Raw genomic sequence first — 21,831 nt, forward strand, 5'->3', positions numbered from 1 at the left:
TTGCACAATATTTTAGGATAAAATCAATATAATTTACGATGAAATTTAATATCCCTGTGTGTTCAGATTATTAGGTATCTTGAAGGATAAACGAGATTTAATTACAAGTACACATCAAGGGTTAATTAATTATTACAAATCAAAAAATTAGTAAATGGATTGATATGATGTGTGAACATTGCTGCATGTATTCGGTGACAATATTTATTGGTACATAATTAACCTATAGCTACTTTGTTATAATAGTATATAAAATAATGGAAACTCCTCTATTTTACATTTACACGAACATTAAAGACGAACTATAGATTCTATTCCATTATATTGAATCGTATTAAAGAAAAGTAATAAAAAAAAACTGATTATAAATTAATAATAAATTGTCTAAATACACAGCGATAAAAAAAAAGTATATCTAAAAGTAATGAAACTATAACAATTATATTGGAGTCCAAAATTCTGCGATGTTGCTGAGAATAGCCCCAAATGGGTACGATGAGTATACGATTTATTCACATAAATTCGGCTGAATAAGAATCCCTGGAATTACAGACCCACTACGAAGTCTCGTAATTCCCCTTTTCGCTAATCCCCTCATGCGATCTCTATTTTGAGTATGTGCACCGTAATCCGGGTCTACAACACGATACGTAGATATGTTTTACCGAATTGCGAATAAAACCCAAATTGCTTAAATTGTTGTAGTCCTCAAACAGCTGGACATAATTATCAATCCCGGTCATATGTATAGGTTTATTTTACATACAATTCACTTTTCGAATTGTTTCAACAAAAAAAAAAAAAGATAAAATGCAAAAACAGAACAAATTAACGAGTTTGAAGTTGTTTTTAACTCTCATAATACACATATATTACACCAATTCAATTTTAATTGTACAGGTATTATGCAATATTGTGCTCAACGTGGAATATCGCACTAATTCGTTGATTTATGCATGGATACTTACACGTTTCCACCGCGGTATTAATTTATAAACCTGGAGATTTATTGTAAAACAAATTATATATTTTTAGGTTGTATTTTGTTAACGACTAAGAATAAGGGCAATGAGGTAGAATGTAAGTATGATTAATAGGTAAATTATATTTTTGTACTTGCTACCATGTAAGCTTATTTTTAAGTTATCATCTAACATGATCTGTCTACGTGTTAACTGTTGAGCTGTCTCACCTAACACTGATAGCTATATACAGGACAAATACTGTTAACTACTTTTAATAAATAGTAAAAAAATTGCATTTACTAGTTATCTATGCATACAGTTTACAGTGTTTCTTTCCATTCCCATATTTTGTTGAATCATAACGGATAAACCTAAAATACTCAACTTAACATATTAACGATCTTAATGAAAATTATGGATATCACTCTGCTGTGTAGAAGACGTTGAGTAGGTAAACCTAAACAATCACCGTTGCAGTGCAGGTCACTGTAATAGATAAGTTCAATTTTAATTCAATAGTACATTTTTTAATACGGCACGTCAAACAAATTATTGTCAAAAACCAATCTAATAATTTATAGTATTTTGTATCTTTTAACTTTTATTGAAAACAGTAGTTCTATAGTTCTTGAGTCTCTAGCTAACATACAGACAAACACCCATTTTCATTTTTCTATATTATAGACGTACCTCTCAAATATAATATGCTAATAATATTATTATATCATATACTTTTGTTGCTGTTATTAACTTATAATTTATTGATAAGTCAATACTGAAATTTCGTAGAATTATGTAAATAGATTCATATTTTTTCAATCATCACAAATAACCAAAATTGTTATTTAACAAAATCTACAAAACGAAATTCTCCAGTTCATTATATCAATGATTCTATTTTACATAAAAACATAATATGTTTTTCACGCAAAACACAAATCCACCAACATATTAATGTATTACATATCCAATCAATAAAGCAAATAACACTATGCTGAATTTCCAATTGGTATTATAAATAGAAACATCTACTCAATAAATTTAATTCCATCCAAAAACCTTCAAACAGAATTTATTTCGCTCTGAAAACATATTATTAGTTGTTCTATTCTACTGATACCTAATTATTATTTATTTAATCGCATTAAATATTATTTTCAATTACCTAGGTATCACAGGTGTATCACAATATAGTATAGAAAATATTTTTTAATTTAAGATTTTGACGTTTTTGTTGATTTCATCTTAAACACATATCATATAATTTAAAATACTTCACTTTTAATCGTTTTAATTATCTAAATATTTTTGAAATAGATGAATTATTAAAAGAACTCTCTTGAACTTATTATTTTAAAAAAAAACTTCTATGAATACATTAAATTTTAAGAGTAATTTAATGTTAATGAGATAGTTGAATTTTAAAGTTCTTGTGTTCGTACTTTAGAAAAATATAAATCAAACAGTTAAGTTCTGTACAAGTTTTATGGTTATCTATAGCCTCGTTAATTGTTTATATTTATTGTCATTCAAACTCTTTATGTTGTGTAAAAATGGTTAATTATTGCTTGATTTAAATGTAATTGTGAGTTGTGAAATATTTATAAAAATGACTGAACAATTTTTGTGTTCTATAATTGTCAATCGTTTTTACATTAAACAAAACATAATTTAATTAAATTTAATACTGAAGAATGAAATATGTTTTAATTACATTATATTGAGCTGAAATAGAATTATATTAGTACTACCTGCTATAGTTATTAGCTAACAGTAAAGTTAGATTTTTCTGTTAAAATACTATCTTAAAATTAGTTATTTTATCAACACGTATTAGATAATAAATAAATTAGTCTATGAAGTAGATTAAAATTAGTTAATATAATTCAATAAATCAAATTATTTTATTATTTTTTCTGTAATCAAAAACATATTTTATAAACAGCCAAATAAAATATTTTAAACTAAATAATGAAATAAGTTCTAAGTAGATGTCAAATCTTTGCGATTAATATTTTTCTTTTCATTTATATTGTTTGTGAAATCTCTAAAATGTTTGATGAAAAATCATTATCTGTCGCGTGAATATACAATTGTGTGATAGTTTTAACTTCAAATGCATATGAACATATCATGCTCGTGTATTTATGCTACAAAAAATGTCAGATTGAAAAAATAAATAATAATAAAAGCACATTAATGCAAGACCAGTTCATTAATATATTCATTGATTTGTACAGGATCTAAAATCAAAGTAGCCCTACTTTAATTTAATTATTTAGGAAAAATACCCTGCGAATTTTTAGTGTAAAAAAAGATTAAAATTAAAACATAAAAGTTTTTTATTAGCTTTTTATTATCAACTAAATCAACTTAATTTTTGACAAATGATTATACATCTATTTGGCTTTATGATATACTTATACATACAATATAAATTAAATTGTGAATAAATTTTAAAAAAATGTCTTTAGGAAACTAATTTTCTGTGTATAATTTAAGCAAAATAGATTATTGCAATTAAATTGAGTTATTTGTAGCCACTCTGCGGCACAGGTCAAAGGTTTGAAAGTTCTAATAATTAAGGTACCACACAGAATAACCATTTCGTTAATTTATCGATGGTTTGTATAAAAATGAATAGGTAGCAGATTATGTTATTTATAATTATTATTCTCATTCTCATCTCCTGCAATCATTATTTTTAATTTGAATATCCGATTTCGTCAAAACTAAAACATAATATGTCCATAAAGATGTATGTAGTATTAAGCTATTGTTTTCAGTAAAAAACACTTATAATATATCTTACATAATTACATTTTTAAACTTTCGGTGTTTAAATTTAATGACAGTTTACTTGCAAAATAATCCAAACATTTTTGTGAATTTGAAAATCGTAAAAATTTGAAGTTTCAATTCTTGTACAAAAAAAAAAAGAATTGTGGCTATATTATATTTTCGGTGTTTCTTGATTGGGGATTGAATTACTTTTATGAAAAACCTGGAGTTACATTTTCAACCTTTTTACTAAAAAAAAAAAACAATTCTAGATTAATGTAATAACATAAAAAATCAAAATTATTTTAAAATTATTTCCAATAAAATAATAAAATAAATATTTTTTAACAATTTCAACTATCTAAAGTTATTTCTGTTTGAATTATAGCAAAAAAAAAAAAATTAAATATTTTGTCAACGATTATTGTTTCAGTTTTTCCAATAATTTTGAAAAGTTCTTGGAATTTTCTGCTTTTGATCCTCTAAAAGTAAAAATTTTATTCTAAAAACCGCCTTCAAAGTTGATGTTGATAGCAATTTTACGGCTCTAAAATGTGTTGTGATTAGTTAAATAAGGAAAAAAAATTTTAAATATAAAAACACACATCATTTAAAACTAATACATTCTTTCTTCGCCCAGAGTCCTGATAAATTCAAAGTCCACATAATATTATTTATTATGATTTTGATTTTCACTAGTAAAAATACTGTGGTTGTTAAATACTAAACGAGACTAAAAGGCTTATATATTTTATGTTATGTACATGGATAATATTTAACTTCATTAAATGTTTACGTTAAGGAATGCGTTATATAACTTATAACTATAGCCGTAGAAATTGAGGTATGAAATCACCAGTAATGAATGTTTTAAATCTCATCTCATTTTCCGGTGCCTATATTTCATTAATTTATTCAAATTCCCATTACAAAAAAAAACATCCCGTCGAGTCTTAAATAATATAAAATATAGAGTCTAATGGTTTCCGCGAAAAAAATATAATAAGTAAAAAAATATAATTCTGTGATTAATCTTTTCGTAGTATATAACGCGTAGAACGTATACATAGAATGTACTTAGGTAGGTAGTCTAGTACAATGTAGATACTTACATCAGAACGTGAAACAATTAATGAAAGATTTGCAACAACCATCGTAGAAGTGAACTTCACTTAGTTTACAGTCAATTCAATTTACCAACAAACATCACAACGTGTTCATCTCTTTGTTTTGATGTTGTAATTAGGTTAATCCGTTAGCATGACTAAATAATCCAACTACCCATCTGACTTTAATGTTTCGAACACAATTATATCAAATATGTTACAGGTACATTAAGAGGTAAATAGATACTCAAGTAAAACAAAACCCCTCTACAACACTGTATTTTTAAGTAACTTCACAGTTACATAATTTCATTCTCTTTAGTATTATTGCTCACAATATTTACTTGAACTTAATATTTATGAATACTTACCTCTTATAAATTGCTACGGCCACTGTACAACAGTGTTTTGATATTTCTATTTTTTTTTTTTTTTTAATTTGGTTATCATTTTTGATTTATAAATTATGATTAATTTGTATGGAAAAATGAAATTAAAGTCGCATATTATATAGGTACCTAAACAATGCAACATAATTTCTAAATTTAAATTTAATTTGATTAACAAAAATAGCTTTTTTCTTATAACTATTTAAAGTTACCCTTGGCCATTGGGAGAGATTTTGCAGATATTTATTTACAAATGAAGTACATAATAAACCTTCAACAATAACCAATTTATATGAAAATACTAGTTTGAACAGCTTAATTGTCAGTTGAGAGATACTAAAGTTTGTTAGATATATGTAGGTATGTATATTTCTAGTGATAACAAAATACTTTAACAATGAAAAAACATACATTTGTGGTTAATAATACCTATAGGTTAATTAATTAATACAATAAAAGGTCAGTAAAATTTATCATAATCACATTCTACTAAAGTTGAAGCAAACTATAACAATAAATAATTGATCGAAAAATGGTTGTATAAATATTCCCGTAAAAAAAATTTATTTTATAAAAGAAATTGTATAAGTGCATTTTATTTTATGGAAAAAAAAAATCGTTTAAATAAAATGTGACAAAATTTTAAGTGAGAATTTAGTTGAATATTTAAAACATAACAAATAAATCCTCACAATTTTAGCTGAGTGATATTTCGACTACAATATAATAAAGTCTTTGAATATAAGATATAAGTAATGTTTATACACAAAAAAAAAATTAAATAAATTATATTATTTTCTACCAATCAAAGATATGTGAGCAAAAATGAAATGATAAATGACTTAAATCCATCTATTAAAACAATTGCACAAACAATATTGTTATTCATTTAATGTCGAATTTAGGTGAACCAAAAGAAAAATATATTTTTAATATAATGCAATTATATTGATTTACTTAGGATTCCGTGGTTCCCAACCTCTTTTATCCAACGCCCCCTTTACAGGTTTTTCAGCTCAATTGCTTGTTCTTGAAGATCATCTGGTAATGTGTTTACGCTAGTATTGAATGGACAACTTGTTAGTGTATATTGCCAACTTTCGTTTCAAAGAGCTAGAAAATATCGTATGAATTCATCAGTCAAACTGTCAAGATGTTTTATCACTTTATTTTTAAATTCAGTGAGACAAAAGGGTTCTTTTTTATTAGAGAGAAGTTCGTTCAGTCGATGGAAAAGAGAAAACATAGGAGTCTCTTTGTTTATTCTGCGTTTCCGCAGCTGCACCTTTTCTAGAAATGAGTTGATAGAATCGTTGGTATGACTTTCGTATTTTGCCCTTGGAATTTGAGATCTACATTATTAATAGTCTCGAAAAAATCTACTAGGTAGGTACGCAAAGTAGAATGTGACACTGTCATTTGTACAGTTATTGCGAAGATCGCCTTTTCCTAATTGTAAAAGCATATTTTCCACTCCAGACTTCAATTCATAGTAACGTTCAAATATATTCCCTTTGGATAACCAACGAACCTATGTATGAAATAAAAAAACAGAATATTCAACGGATAGCTCTGAAAAATAATTTTAAAAAAGACGAGAGTTAAGTGCACTGCTTTCGATGGTATTAACAACTTTTATGTATACATTATACATACTATTTTACAGTTAGCGCCGGCGACCTAAACTCCACCAACTGAGTACACCAGTGATTACAGGAAATTATTATGCTACGATAAATTACATAATTAGGTTTTACATATATATATAACACATAACTATATGGGTTGCAATATTTAATATTCATAACAAGATATAATATTTAAGTATTGATATGGGTTACAAATGGTTGGTTTATCCGGAGCCGGAATTCGGGTCCTTTCTGATCTGCAGTGGCTGATATGCTGGTGGGCTTAACTGCAGTGCTTCGAACAGTTCGAACGTTACTCGATCCAAAAGGACTAAGAACAGGATGAGAACGAAAGCACATGAATGTTCAAATTGATTCAAATAGATACGGAATATCGTGCTGGTAATAAAGAGTATCGCACATTACTCGGCTTAAGGGGAACACTATAAACAATTAATAAGAAATGTAAAGATATTTACAAAATGTGCGGACCACATGGTCAAGAAAGGAGCTGGTATGTCGGCAACTCTGTGATACACGTGCCCATCATATTGTTTTTTTCCAAAAGGCTGAACTATAATATGACACTGATAATAAATAACATATTAGTCATGACGGGGAAAAGCAGCTGTAAAGGCTGCCTGCAAGCTCCAAACCTAACACATTGAAAAAATGGGGATGCACAAACAAGATACAAATTCGTATTGTTGCTGACATAGACACCTCTATTTTTTTTATCATGGTACGGACTAGGATCACTTCATAGTTGAGCAGAACAATAAACTAACGACAATCGACATGAACACATAGTCTGGCCAACAACAATCATCGTGGAAAATATCAAACGCCTTATAGGTTGCGCTTAGAAGGAGGCAATTTGAATTATATACTGTGCTAGAACAAATTCTATTCTTTCCGAATGTCCATAATGGGCTGTTACTCAAGTATTATGTCCTGATTAAAGTTATAATATTATAATCTCTGAATACTTAGTACCCATTTGCTGAGTAACCAATCAGACTATAAGTACAAACTTGCAGAATAAAAAAAACATCAGGATTTCACGAACTAACTGAACTTTCAACTATCATCATAGCTGAATATGTTTCATGTTTATTACTTTTGGATACTTCAATCAAAAAATTATAATTTGTAAAGAAAAAGAAAAAACTTACATAATAAAAAGATATTAAATTGAAAGAAAGATTCGGGACCCTATCATAGATAAAAAAAAATACTTTGCGTAATAAAGTATTCACAATATGGACTCAGTACACAGTTAAGTGAAAATGACGTTAATATGATGTATGAGTGGATACAATATATTCTGTCTACTTCTATTGCAAAAACAGAAAAAAATTCTAACACGTTTTTCACATTTAAAAGTTAACTTGAACTACCTACCTATGTTTATTTCTCATTCGTTGTATTGAGGTTTATCCAGTGCTAAAAACGTAGTAAATAAAGGTGAATGCATTGTTTAGGTTAGGAAATGTGCGTTCTAAAAATGTTTACTGGCTTTATCCAGTTTAGAGCAAGGAAATAATGTGCGAAAGCAAATAAGTTTAATGTATTTTAAACAGTGTTCGCTATACACTCTGAACCATTACAATTTAATGTTATGGGTACTTAAAACCATACATCTTAATAGTTGTTTAATTGCTTTTATTGTTTATAATAAACAATAATACTATTCACAGGTAGAGCGTGCAGTTATAAAGAATTCGTTGCTGGTTTGCTAGTTATTGGCACCTAACCTCCTCAATTATGAAATTGAATTTCGATTAATTAAATAAACAATTTGATGAGAAAAATGTTGATAGTAAGACCATACCTATCAGTTTATAATTAAAAGTAAATAGGTATCCGTAAAATTCATAATCAAATATTTTATTATAACGAAAAACAAAATTACTTGATGGCAATAACTCCATGCTTTAACTATTCTCTAATTTAATTCAAATAAAAAGTATTTTGTATGTAAAAGAAACCATTCACTTTTTGTAAATAAAATATCTATATACCGATATATAATATGTAGCACTTATTATATTCTATAAATCATAATATATAAATGTTTCGTGTTCAATATTCTATAATATACGGTAAAGAAAAAGTTATCTTACTGTTGATGATTGAAATATTTAAATACAGATTATAAAGCTGTATTTTATAAAAAAAAAAAAATACTCAAAATAATACAAAATATATTTTGCCATCAATCCATGTACGAACACAGACTCTGTCACTCCATGGACAGACAAATTATTCTGTTGTCATATTTTATTTCTCACAACCTTTACCCGTTTAATTTAGTTGATTTGTAAGGTATGATTTTAAGACACATTGCAATAACATGATACACGAAATGTATGTACTTAAGGATTTTTTAAAAATAATTAAATGTTATAAATCAAATTTAATATTCATATACAAAATATGTTATACCTAATTTTAAATTAGTACTAGTTTAATATTTTCTAACTTTTAACACAACATTTTATCAGTTAGTAAGATAATAATAATTCATTGAGCTAATACCACTTGTAATATAAAATATTAAAAATTAAAATGCTGCGTTGTACACTCAACTATATAGGATATCAGTAAAATGTTACATAAATGTGATATTTTAGATAGGCACCTAGGCACCTTATGTTTTTATGAATCCTATAGATGACTTCTATCTAAATATCTAATCGTCATTATGACAATGGAAATGTGAATACAAATATTAACTATATTAAAATATTATATGATAGACAACTTTGTTTTGTAAAATTAAAAAAATATTCTACTTCACAACATGAATATAGTATGCATTGATAAAAATTAAAGTGTCCACAAACTTAACACGGCTATGTAAGCAATTCACATTGCTGAATTTTTATTTTAATTTTATATACGATTGATTTAATACTCCGTGGGCTTGAACTTGGGGGAATAATATAGGAAATGACTTTATAAAATAAACAAAGGTCCAATAATATAATGGGGCCAATCCAACAATGACCAACAAATTTGTTGGATGGTTTTCAATGTGAACTTTGCTCTACGGCCTTACCGATTTCAGAATCATGATTTGTCTATTTTTTTTTTTTTATTTATCTGAAAATACATCGACAACTTGGCCATTAGTATATTATGAACATTTGTGTTGTTTACATTTTTTTTTTTTTATATTAAGTTAAGCAATTCAGATTTTTTAAGAAACGGAGTTACGTACATGGTATCTTGTGGGCTCGGTCATTGTTCAGAGATGTGAAATTGGTTTCGGAAATATAAGAATGTGCGAAATCCGTAATGACTAATGATGTGATCGACCATTAAGAGAACACCACATGTGTCACATAATAGAAGTTCATCTTGACTCATCGAGAAGATGTACGTCGGGTAAGTATGTCCGATTCGGAGTATGTTTACTATGGTTTATTCTTTTTTTATTAAGTTCACGATTTTATGATAGGGATAGGTTTATATTGGTTTTTACTTTTGTAGTTCGGTGTCTAATGAGAGTGGCATATGGGAGCTAATTTCGCTCTTCGCGTTGGAGTATGTGATGTTATTTATAGTTGAGTATGATATTTAGGCGACTGCATTGAGTGCTTCGTGATCAGCTTTTTCATTTTTAGATATTCCTGTATGCGTGGGAATCAACATGAATTGAATTTGTTTGCCTTTTTCAACTGCTATGTAAGTTTCCTTTTAACAAGCTTTGTGATATGAGTAGGATTTTGAGAATTTGAGGAAAAAACTATAGTGAATGAGTCACTAAGAATTTTAAATTTTGATTGGGTGTTTGTACATTTGTGTGAAAACATTATATAATATTTTTATTTAAAATAAAATAAAATTCAGTAATATGTTATGGTACCTATGTTAGATTAAAAAATTATACTTTATAAAATTAAATAAAAAAATGTTAAAAATTGAATAAATATTAACATATTATTATTTTTAATCAGAAAAAAATGCAATGATTTGTTTATGTAAGTAAAAAAAGCATTAGGATGTTGCATATAAAAGATTCTCGAGTTGTTAATATAGTTTATTCACATTATGAAAAGATTTTAAATTAACGATTTTACGTGGACTGTTTGTTCATTTTTCAATCGTGATGTTGACCGATTTTAATCTTCTGTTTTATTTATAACGTTTATAAACATTGTATACGGATGACCATATTCTGGCAAACGCATGAAGTATAGGTTGTTACTTCAACCATTTTAACGGTTTTCGAGTCATTAAACAAGTTGTATTGCTGCTGATTTCTAAAACGCCAAGTTTATCGAGATCAATGATATGATAATATTATAGCGATCAAAACTAAAAAAAAAAATCAATAATTTTAGAGTTTCAGAGACTGTAACGTTAATCACCGAGACTGTGTGCCAATATTTCACATGCACAAGAAAACTATCACACATATATATTTCATAGGAGCTTATCTTAAAGTGCCACAGCAGGTAACTCGACTCGTTTCACTACGACCACAATAATGCACGGTTCCCGAGATCCGATAAAATGTTTTTGTTTTAAAAATCTCTACATGAAAAACTAATAATACTAATTTATAATTTCTATCATCTATAATAATCGTTCACGATGAAAAACATTTTGGATGGATACATTTTGATGTAATATCATCATATAAAAAATAATAATTTAAATTAGCTATCAATTCACAGTGTATATAGACACGATTAGTCATTAGTGATGTACAATGTACATATAGGTACCCTTCATTACACAAGCATAACAATAATTGGTAATTATAGGCAATTTTTGTGCAGTTCCAGATTTAAGACTTTAGGCAGTTTATCGTTTGATACTACAATTCATGTATAATGTATAAAATAAAAACAAATTGGTAGAATTATCATTTTTTATATCGTCTCTAATATGAAATCCTATTTACGTGAACACTGCAGTTTGCAAAATGTATTAACCCCATATTATTATGTAAGCGTCGTTATATTAACTTAAGTCAGATATTATGCAATATAAATCATACAGTTATTAATGTATCTAACAATCTTAATACTAAAATCAATATGTAGGTAGACGTCTCGTCTTATAATAATTTCAAATAAACATTTCTCATTACTTAGGTTATTTAAATTGTATAGATTCTTGGCTTCTCACCTAGTGAATCGGCAAATTGTTCCTGTCCTTTCGTAATTTAATTTAACGGCCTTATGGCTGTTTGTTTTTGAAGTAGGTGAATTATCGAGCCAAGCGAGCCATCCCAAGGATAATCATTTGGGAGATTTCTACACTTTATTTTGATGAATTCCATTTTACTAAGTGCTGCTTCACATAAATATGTAGATCTAATGTAAGTCGATAAAGTTGTATGCTAACAATAGAGTTTGTGGTATTAATTGTGTGTGTATTGATTTGAGTGCACTTAAAAAAAAAACATATATATTTTGTATTGCCTTTCTCTTGAAATACCTAAGTTCTTACATCTGAAAGTATACAGTCAAGTTTAAAGACAACAAACGTATTCTCGAATAAACTGAAGTATTGTAGTTTATAATATCTAAATCCATGACATGATAATATAAACATTTTGGAAAAAAATAAAATACATATTATTTGAAACTATACCATCGTTTTACATTGTAAATTTTACTTCAAATTTGAAAAAATCAATGGACATAATATGTATTCACCTTACGAGTCAATAAAATATGTATTTTACTGTTTAGTTATATCTCCAAGAAATATCATTTTATTATTGTATCAATATTCTTATGCTCTTAGTAGTTGCGCCATGTCAGCGTATTGTACATCAATAAAATATTTATTAAATTTTATGACGAAGTGTAAAAAATCTTTTCAGAAATTTTCAATTTCCTATTTTACCTAGTAAAACCATCAGAATATTGTGAATTAATGATTGTCTAAATCGACGAATTATGTTCAGAATTTAAAATAACTGAGATAAAAATGTGTGTAATTCAAGTCATTACCATTTTAAATATGATTTTTCTTTTACATTTAATCCACTCAAATGTATTGAGATAAAAAGGATATTTTTTTAAAAATGTTATTGCTGCATATTTTGTTAGTTTAGTGTAGCCATCCAACAGGTATAATAACATTTTTTAACATTATTGTATTTACCTCTAGCTACATAAATACGTCTATATATAATCAGCAAATATCGCGTATTGTTATTATTATTATTTTTTTTTTATATATAATTTGCAGTAATAATATAATATATTATGTGTATCATTTATTGGTAATTTCAAGCCGCAATTGTATTTATGAAGTTTATTTTGGATATTTTAGTGTATATTATATCGATCATTAAACCAATAAATATTACCAACTATTTTTTTGTGCAAATGTGCATACCAAATATATTATAGGTATTATTATTACGTTCAACCTAATTCTGGTTTAAAAAAATAACCAAATGACTCATATACCGTCTTATAAAAACCAAATAAAATCAATTATTTATTATAATATTTAATAACAGTAATATTTATAAGACGATAATCATACATTATTATTTATTTATTTTGATATCAAAAGTTGACTTCGTCTCTCTGAGAAAAACTCGTGTAGATGCTTCTCTTTTCTTCCAAATGTTTGAAATAAAGTAAACATAACGAACATAAATTAATATATGATAACAAATTGAATTACCAATATTTTTTTACCACAGGTATTTAACATGGTTTATTTTATTTGATTATGGGCGGAGCGATGAATATATTGATCTATCACTGAATTCAAATTCAACAAATACATTACAGTGACTTACAGTCATTAAGACAAGGTGCACTCGAAACCAAATTCAGCAGAGCGATTACCTACTTTCTTCCCTTTTTTAATATTAGTTGCATCGCATTTGTATCAGAGAGAGAGTTGTAAATGTATTTAATTTACATGTCAAGTATGGTTAAACAGAAAATTGAAAACTGTTTAGATTCGAAGTTTCAACATGGTATTAATTAATAATTATAGAACTACTACTTATTGTATGCTCATAACCGCAATTTCATCATCAATGGTATATCGATTGAGCATACAAAAAGTAGGAATTTCCCAATTTGATTTGTCTACATAGTTTATCATAAAAAGTCAATACTTCTTCTGAGTTATTTATAAAAATACTTATTCTTTATCAGTTACATTGTCTTTTAAAGTTTTAACGAAATTCTCTACCATAAAAAGCACATCTGAGTTGTAAAGTAACTATACCTACCTACTATATCAATCGAGGAATTAGATTTGTATGAAAAAAAAAATGGGTTTCCTATAAGTAATAATTTTGTGAAGCTAAAAACATGCAACTTCACTCTAAAATACTCAAACGTAAAGTATATTTTTGATTCACTGTAGATTAAATGACTAAAGAGCTTTTATTTTTATTCTAATACTTTTTCCAAGATAGAGTTTTCTTTTCTTCGGATTGAAGTTTGTTTAGCAGATTCTTCGGTTTTTACTTAACGATGACAAAAAACAGTATTTTTGAGGAGGTTATTTTTAGATTTAAAATTATTTCTTCTATACAAAGACCAAAGATCTAGATGATTATTATGTAGTCATTAGTATTATGATAGTAATAAATATAGTATCAAATTGTCATGTAATCACTAAAAATAATCACTAAAAAAGTAGGTGAAATTAATTATTAGTGATTTCGACTAATTATTCTTCATTCTTAATGCGATATTATCTTACGCCTAGGTAAATTATAGTTCGTCATGTCGGTATAATATGATAGAACTGTTTATTGCCTTGAAATCTGCCTGGTATCGTCCTATATTCTGTGTGGTTGTGATCATTCTTAATTAATTTCAACTATAATTTGTTAAGCTAATATGATAAAAAAAAAAATTAATTCAATTAATTCACAATAAAAATGCAATTTTGATTAAAACTATTCTATAAATAGAAATAATAATTTGATATTATTTACTTAACGTTTACTTGTTACACTCATTATACTATATCAACATTAACATTATACAGTTGGGTAGTATTTACAATAGAATATTAGAATGGTTTGTACACGTTTTAAAAACTGCTTATTATATTTTAGCCAATTAAAGTAATTAAATCTATTGAAATACCAATGTTGCGATTTTGCCGGACTATTAGTTTAAATAAATATCTTTATTTTTTAAACAATGCGACCCGGATGTTTGTTTGCGAGACACTCAATTTTCTGTTTGTAATAGGTACATATTCCCCACAGTAAAATAACTCATGCAACGTATGTTTTTCAGAGCCATAAAATCGAATAATCTTGCGTACAATCGTCTAAATTGCCATTACATTTCTAGGAATGTATTTTTATTCTTATAAAAACGTCGATAATATTATTTTCACGGTTTAGCATAATATTCGGAAAGAAGTGTTGTAATTTGTCAGTGGTAGGTACAGCGGTACTGCAGCGGTGGTTTCAACCCAAACTAACCGCAATTTTCGTTTGGATCCAAAACGGTACTCTGGGGTGCGTGTTATATAAAACGTCTGGTTAAGCAACGGGGATACACTATTTTTTGATCCAAAAACATATGGAAAGCAATATAAAAAAAAAAAAAAGAAAAACAAGGCAATACCACTGGCATGTAAAATATATTTCGTCAGTTATTTGCATACGGTCGCGCGTGTGTCGAAGAATTCGCCTCGAGGGGATATTTTTTTTTTCTCTTACTCACGTGACACCATCACCACTGCCTCTCTCACCTCCTACTCCCTCGACATTCACGGTTCCACCCCGGGTGACCCAGTCCTCGTATGCTTGTGTGCCCGCTCGTGTTATTTCTATTATAATGTCGTAGCGTTTACAAAAGTTTTGAAATACGCGTACTGCCAGACGAGTGTCGGTATTTTTGCTGGCTTACAAGTAGTCAACAACGACCTATACGTGAACGACTCCATCACAACCGTCCGTACGTCAGCTGACGAACGATTACTTAGAGCCATCGGGTCAAACGATCCAAATCAATCACCCACGGCCTCTGCCGCCACGCGTCCGGTTCCCATTGTTCCGTAACCCATACCCTCACTGTAAATATAGGTGAAGGTGCATACACCTCCGTTTTGCACTTACCATTTTCTCGGACAAGTTGGCTATCTCGCAGTGGAGCAACGCCGTACTGCCCAGCTGGACCGTCACGTTTGTCGTGCCCACGTGAATGATCGGCTCGGGTGTCGGCGTGGACGGCGCCATCGTAGTGGTGCGCAGCTTAACCGGTGGCTGGGCATCGATGGCGACAGCCGGGTCGGACACGTCCAGGTGCAGTTCGTGTTCTGCGAAGTGACATTTTACAAAAACAAAAAAATCTAATTAAACATCATGAACGAAATTCGTAAGCGCGCGCGCGCGTGTGTGTGTGTGTGAGCGTTCGGGGCGGGTACGTTGTAATGTTAATGTGCTTGTGGTCGCAGTAATTAATAGTTTTGCGATATTAGTCCTGCGCGTGTGTGTGTGGGTGGGTGGGCGCGTGTGTGTGTCAACTGAAGCGCAATAATCGTTAGACGCATTCATCGCAGTGAAAACTTCAAGTGCGTGAAATTAACACTGCGTCTCTCTTTTATTTTCCAACATATTCTCACCCCCGCCGCACGGCTTAATCCTTCACGCGACCGAGCACCGAACAACCCGGCACAAGTGTTACTGCGGTGTTAGGTACACATTTCAAAAATAATTTCAATCAAGCTTATTTTTTTTCTTTTCGCAGGATCGACATATCGAGCTCGATCACCTCAAATCGACAGTGACGAAATTCCAATCCAATTTCCCCGGAGATTCACAAGTCGGTACATACACGAGATATTCGTAATATTGCGTGAAGGCACCTAGACCAGACCAGAATAAGTCGTAGACAGCGTGAAAAATCAATACAATCCAGTAAATATTGTATAGTCCTTCGACGCATTTAACTTTTTATATTTAAGCACGAAACACGAAGTATAAGTTATTATTTGTTTGACAAACAACTGCAAGTGATGTGTTGTTGCAATATTAATATCGATAGCAAGGGGAAAAAACAAAGTATATCAGCAAGTGTTTGTATAATATTGGTCGAGTTAATAATAGTATTATTATAGTTTTGACTTGAAATCAGTTTGTTGACTGCGCAAAACAGAAATTCCCTAATCATGTTTTACTGCAATAGTAGGCTTATAGAGATATATTGAGGTATAATATTAAAGCATAATTTTTGATTCTCTGGACGGATCGCTTAACTTCAAAATAGAAATCATCAATGACATGCTTGTGTAAATAAGGGAATGAGGAATTTATAATGTGTAAACTGCCACATTTATTAACTGAGTATGTCATTATAGTGTGTATGTTCAACGGCAATAGCAGTTACACTTAACTATTACAGATTGATTGATATCGTTTCTCCGAATGTAACTACTGCAGAAGTCCCGTGCGGTGAGTTCCAACCACTTATAATATCATCACAATAGTTTATTGGAACTAATTTAACTATTTTATTATGTATATGTGTCATCGTATTGGTTTCTATGAGTTTTGAATGTTAATCATAATATTATGTTCATTGATAATATTATATTAAATGGAGTTTATAGCCCAAGATACGAAATGTACACGAAATGCTAATAAAATAAAATAAATAAAATATAAACATAGTTGATTAAATATTGGAAATTAAATTGAATGAAACGAGATCGAACCCACAAAATATAATTTATTATTACATACATATATGTATATTTATACTTGTTTAATCATATTACACCTACTACAGAACATTACTACCTTATCGACTGAAATTAAAAAATTAAATTTAAAAGCTGTCCGAAAAATTGTAATTATTCGTTGTTCTTACATCTGAGAATAAATAAAAACAAAGAAAAACATAATGAATTTAAGTCTAAAAAAATTAAGTATCTCAGTTTTTCGTTGTAGACATTTGAAGTCAAAAATTCGAAAAATTGTGTATTAAAACATAAATATTTAATTTATTTTGTTATAAATAAAAAAAATTATTCAAAGGGACTTTTTGTTTTTACATGTTACATGTTATTATATACTAAACACAACGATATTTTAAAAACATTTAGATGAATTTTAAGCTATTTATCCAACAAATCTCTTCACACCATTTTCAATTAATTTTGACTTAAAAGTTAATAGCTTCTATTAATGTCATAATTATATATATATATATTATGAAACCATAAAATTTGTTTTTGATGAAAATTAGTTTACAGTATAAGCTTATTAATAACTAGACAAATAGATTACTTTTAGCGATATAATATTTATATATAATAATATAACTTTAGAAATATAGGCTGACAGACGGTCTCCTCCCAGACTTGTTTTTTTATCTTCTACAATCTTTTTATCATGCAGATTAAATTAAATACGTACATTTATTTTTAGTTTATCCAATGTATAATAGTTAACATGATACACATTATGACTCAATACTTATACTACTTAATATCCGAGGGAGATCCCCGATTTCTACATTCAACTTAATATGATGTTTACTGATCAGTTTATTACAGTTTAAATGCGGTTAGGTTAAGTACTTAAAGTGATTAGGATTTCTATTATACTTTTTCAAAATATCAATATTTATTGATTCAATCATTATTGTTTGGTAGAATTAAAATTATATCGGAAATTATTTAACGATGTAAAGAGATCCGCTTATATAGTTTATCGTTATTTCGTTTTAAATGTTTATATTTTAAATGCATGTTATCGGGGCTGTGAATTTAATGAATTTTCATTTATTCCGCTACATTTTATTACAATAAAATAAAATAAAATATATAAATAGCTCAAAAACAATCAAGATATTTTGAAAATTGTATATGAAATAATAGAAAAATCAAGAATATTATACAGTTATTCATTTTGGATGTACAACAAAAAAACTTTTGTGATGGACCAATTATGGTTTTGTATACATTTTGCTGTTTTCCGTTTTTGATTTTTTTCAAAATAATTTTTAGTCTCCCCGCCACCTTCTAAAAGTATACCAACTAGGTGATACGATTTCCTCTTTGAAAACTCATTCAAAATTGAAAATTAATTTATGTTCCTAAAACTCTGAAGGTGACGTCAGATACACCATAAGAAGAACACAAGGTTGCTAAAACATTAAATTTAATGCTCTACTAAGAATAAAATAAAACAACAATAATACAATACAGTATACACAATTAATGATATGTATAATATAATATGTGTTCACCCTTCAGATGTACGAAGACCGTTCCCACATTAATAGTGAAGTATTATACGTCTTGTCGCTACGGTGTATTCAAAATTGTCTAATAAATAACTTTTATGCTTCAATAGTATGATGTTATATGAGTTTATATTCTCGAATGGATTATCATAAAATAATATTATTTCTTGTAAGGTTTAATTTACATTATTACATAGGTAGGTACCTGTAATACAATAGTACGCCAATTAGGGAAAATGGAGATTGGGAAAGATACCTCCAGCAAAAACTATGTAATATTGCATGTGTTACGTAGTTATTCAAATGTAGAGTTTCGTTTAATGCAACAGAAAAACAAAATCCATTTGTCGAAACTTATGCAACGTAAATAATCAAGTTTTAGTAATTTTAGTCTTCCCTGATTATTTTCAGAAGAAAATACTTGCTCAAAAAGTAATGGACAATATTATACATTTTAAATATGATTACTAGGTAAATAATTATTAATAGGTAATTAATATTCCATTAATGACTTCAAAATACACTTAACTATATGAGTTTACAAGCTGAATATCCTAACTTCGCCAGTGTTCAGTTTTTTTTGTGACGAATCCTATATATTATATAGGTATAGTTTTGAGTGTAACTCAGTTTTAGTTTACCCCATTTCATGGACAAATCGGCTTCACTGTACCTAGCTTTGTGAAATTATTCGACCTTGATGGGCGACCACAAGAAACGAAAATCAGATCAACATAGGTAAATAAAAAAAAGAAATTTCGAACATTTCAAGTGTCTAAAAAAAGCTTAAAAGAGCAAACCTATTTTTAAAACGATACCACTTGTCAATAAAATGGCAGTATTAATGAAAATTTAAAGTCTCTAGGGTTATTCCTTTTTGAATTACAACAGAGAATCAAATTAGATTTTCTCAGAAACTGACGTTGAGTGAATACATTCTTGTTATTTTTTTTTTTTTATTGTGAATTTTGCCCGATTATTAGAAAATTAGTTGGTATATTCTGGTTTTTCCTGAAAGTATTAACTAGATCAAACTCTCACCAGAAATCGTGTACAAAATAATAATCTAGGAGATTATATACAAATAAGGATTAAAGACCTTTTTCTGCTCTAAAACGTGATGACAGATACAAAACAAATATTTTAAACCAATACATCTTTATAATTTCTTCATATTATTCAAATAAATAATAACTACCTATTACAGGTACCTATACTGTTTATTGAGTATATTGCACAAACAAGAAATATTCAAGTATACCACCATAAAATATCACAAAAATAACACTAATTAAAAATTAATCATTGGTTTAAGTACATATTAAACATAATATGATGAATTATTATTTTATGGATTATAGTATTATAATATTATTAACAATATTTTTTTTTAATGAATATTGATAGATTAATTTTAAATTAAAAAAAAATAAAAACATTTTTATACTTTCCGGTAGCGGCCCCTGCAACTATCAACAATTATTCACCGGCCACTCTATATTGTAGAACTTTTTTTACGCTCTATATGGGTACCACCAATATTATATTTTTTACTTTACTCCAACAATCATAACAATATATGTAGTTTAACGACAGCCCTTATGGACACCTACTATGAATTATAGATTATCTGTGAAATACAGACATCACCGCGCTTTTGGCCAACAATTTCGGCACATTTGTCTGATATCCGACTCCATCATAATTTATATTGTATATATAATATTATCTACGGCGGATGTCCTGGAATATAGAGGTGAAATTCGTATCGATGTGGCACACATAATACGCGTGAAGTGTGCGGGCTAAGCTTATAATATGACCGAGACACGATGGCGGCATTGACATCGTGCCATCGATAAACCTACGAAGACGATATATTAGTATTATATGCTCGGAGAACAGCCATTCCGGTGCTGTGCCTCAGTCTGGGTGTACGCCACAAATGTAGCCCGTGGATGAGATTATTACTGCATCAGTAATACGTGTATTATACACATCGTAATATGTGGGACGTGATATTTTTACAACATGTTCGACCGATGTATGCAAATGAAAGCACTTAAAATGGAACGTGCAAACGGATAAAAATCTACCCCCGCGATTGTCACCAAATCCTTTTGATTTTGTATAAACATGTTTTTTTTTTTTTTTTTAATATTGTACCAATACCTATATAATACCAGTATAATAATAATAATAATAATAATAATAATAATAAAAAAATAATATCCAGTAGCTATATAGGTGGAGTATATCATAATACTACCTGTATGTATTCACATGACGTATATTATAAAGCACTTGTGTGTGCCACACACGAAATGTTTGCATTAATTATTTTTTACCATCGTATTGTATAATAGTATGAACCGTAAGAATATGACAACAAGGCATATAATCCGAGAGCAGTCTAAAAAAAAAAATGTCTATTTAAAAACAATCGCTTCGTAACTACTACCCGCAGGACTTCAATCGCGCATAATATAATCTAAATTTGTGGGATTGAAACAATAGGTAATAGTCGCTGCGATTTTGTTGCGTAACCTAATTTGTGTATATTTTAACGTCAACCGTTTTAATGTCGTACACATTTTTTATAGCAAAGTCGATTAAATCGCCCAATGAAGCATGTTTTGTATTCTGTTAACGCCAACCCGCATGTGCATAACACACGTTTTTTCCACCGATTTATTCGGCTCGTAAATCATTATTACTATTGTATTATATTATAGGAATAAATT

The 21,831-nt window shown here is 28.6% G+C and overlaps 1 protein-coding gene across 2 annotated transcripts in view; it reads right to left on the bottom strand.

The window, feature by feature from the left end:
* LOC111029050 (hemicentin-1-like) overlaps positions 1–21,831 on the bottom strand; it is a 214,726-nt gene that overhangs the window by 57,363 nt on the left and 135,532 nt on the right. For both annotated transcript variants that reach the window (XM_022307883.1, XM_022307884.1), the window contains exon 5: positions 15,955–16,154. In XM_022307883.1, coding sequence (XP_022163575.1) covers positions 15,955–16,154 — 200 coding nt within the window. The remainder of the gene's footprint in view (positions 1–15,954; positions 16,155–21,831) is intronic.

The sequence above is a fragment of the Myzus persicae genome, unplaced genomic scaffold (assembly GCF_001856785.1).
Source record: "Myzus persicae strain clone G006 unplaced genomic scaffold, MPER_G0061.0, whole genome shotgun sequence".
Lineage (NCBI taxonomy): Eukaryota > Metazoa > Arthropoda > Insecta > Hemiptera > Aphididae > Myzus > Myzus persicae.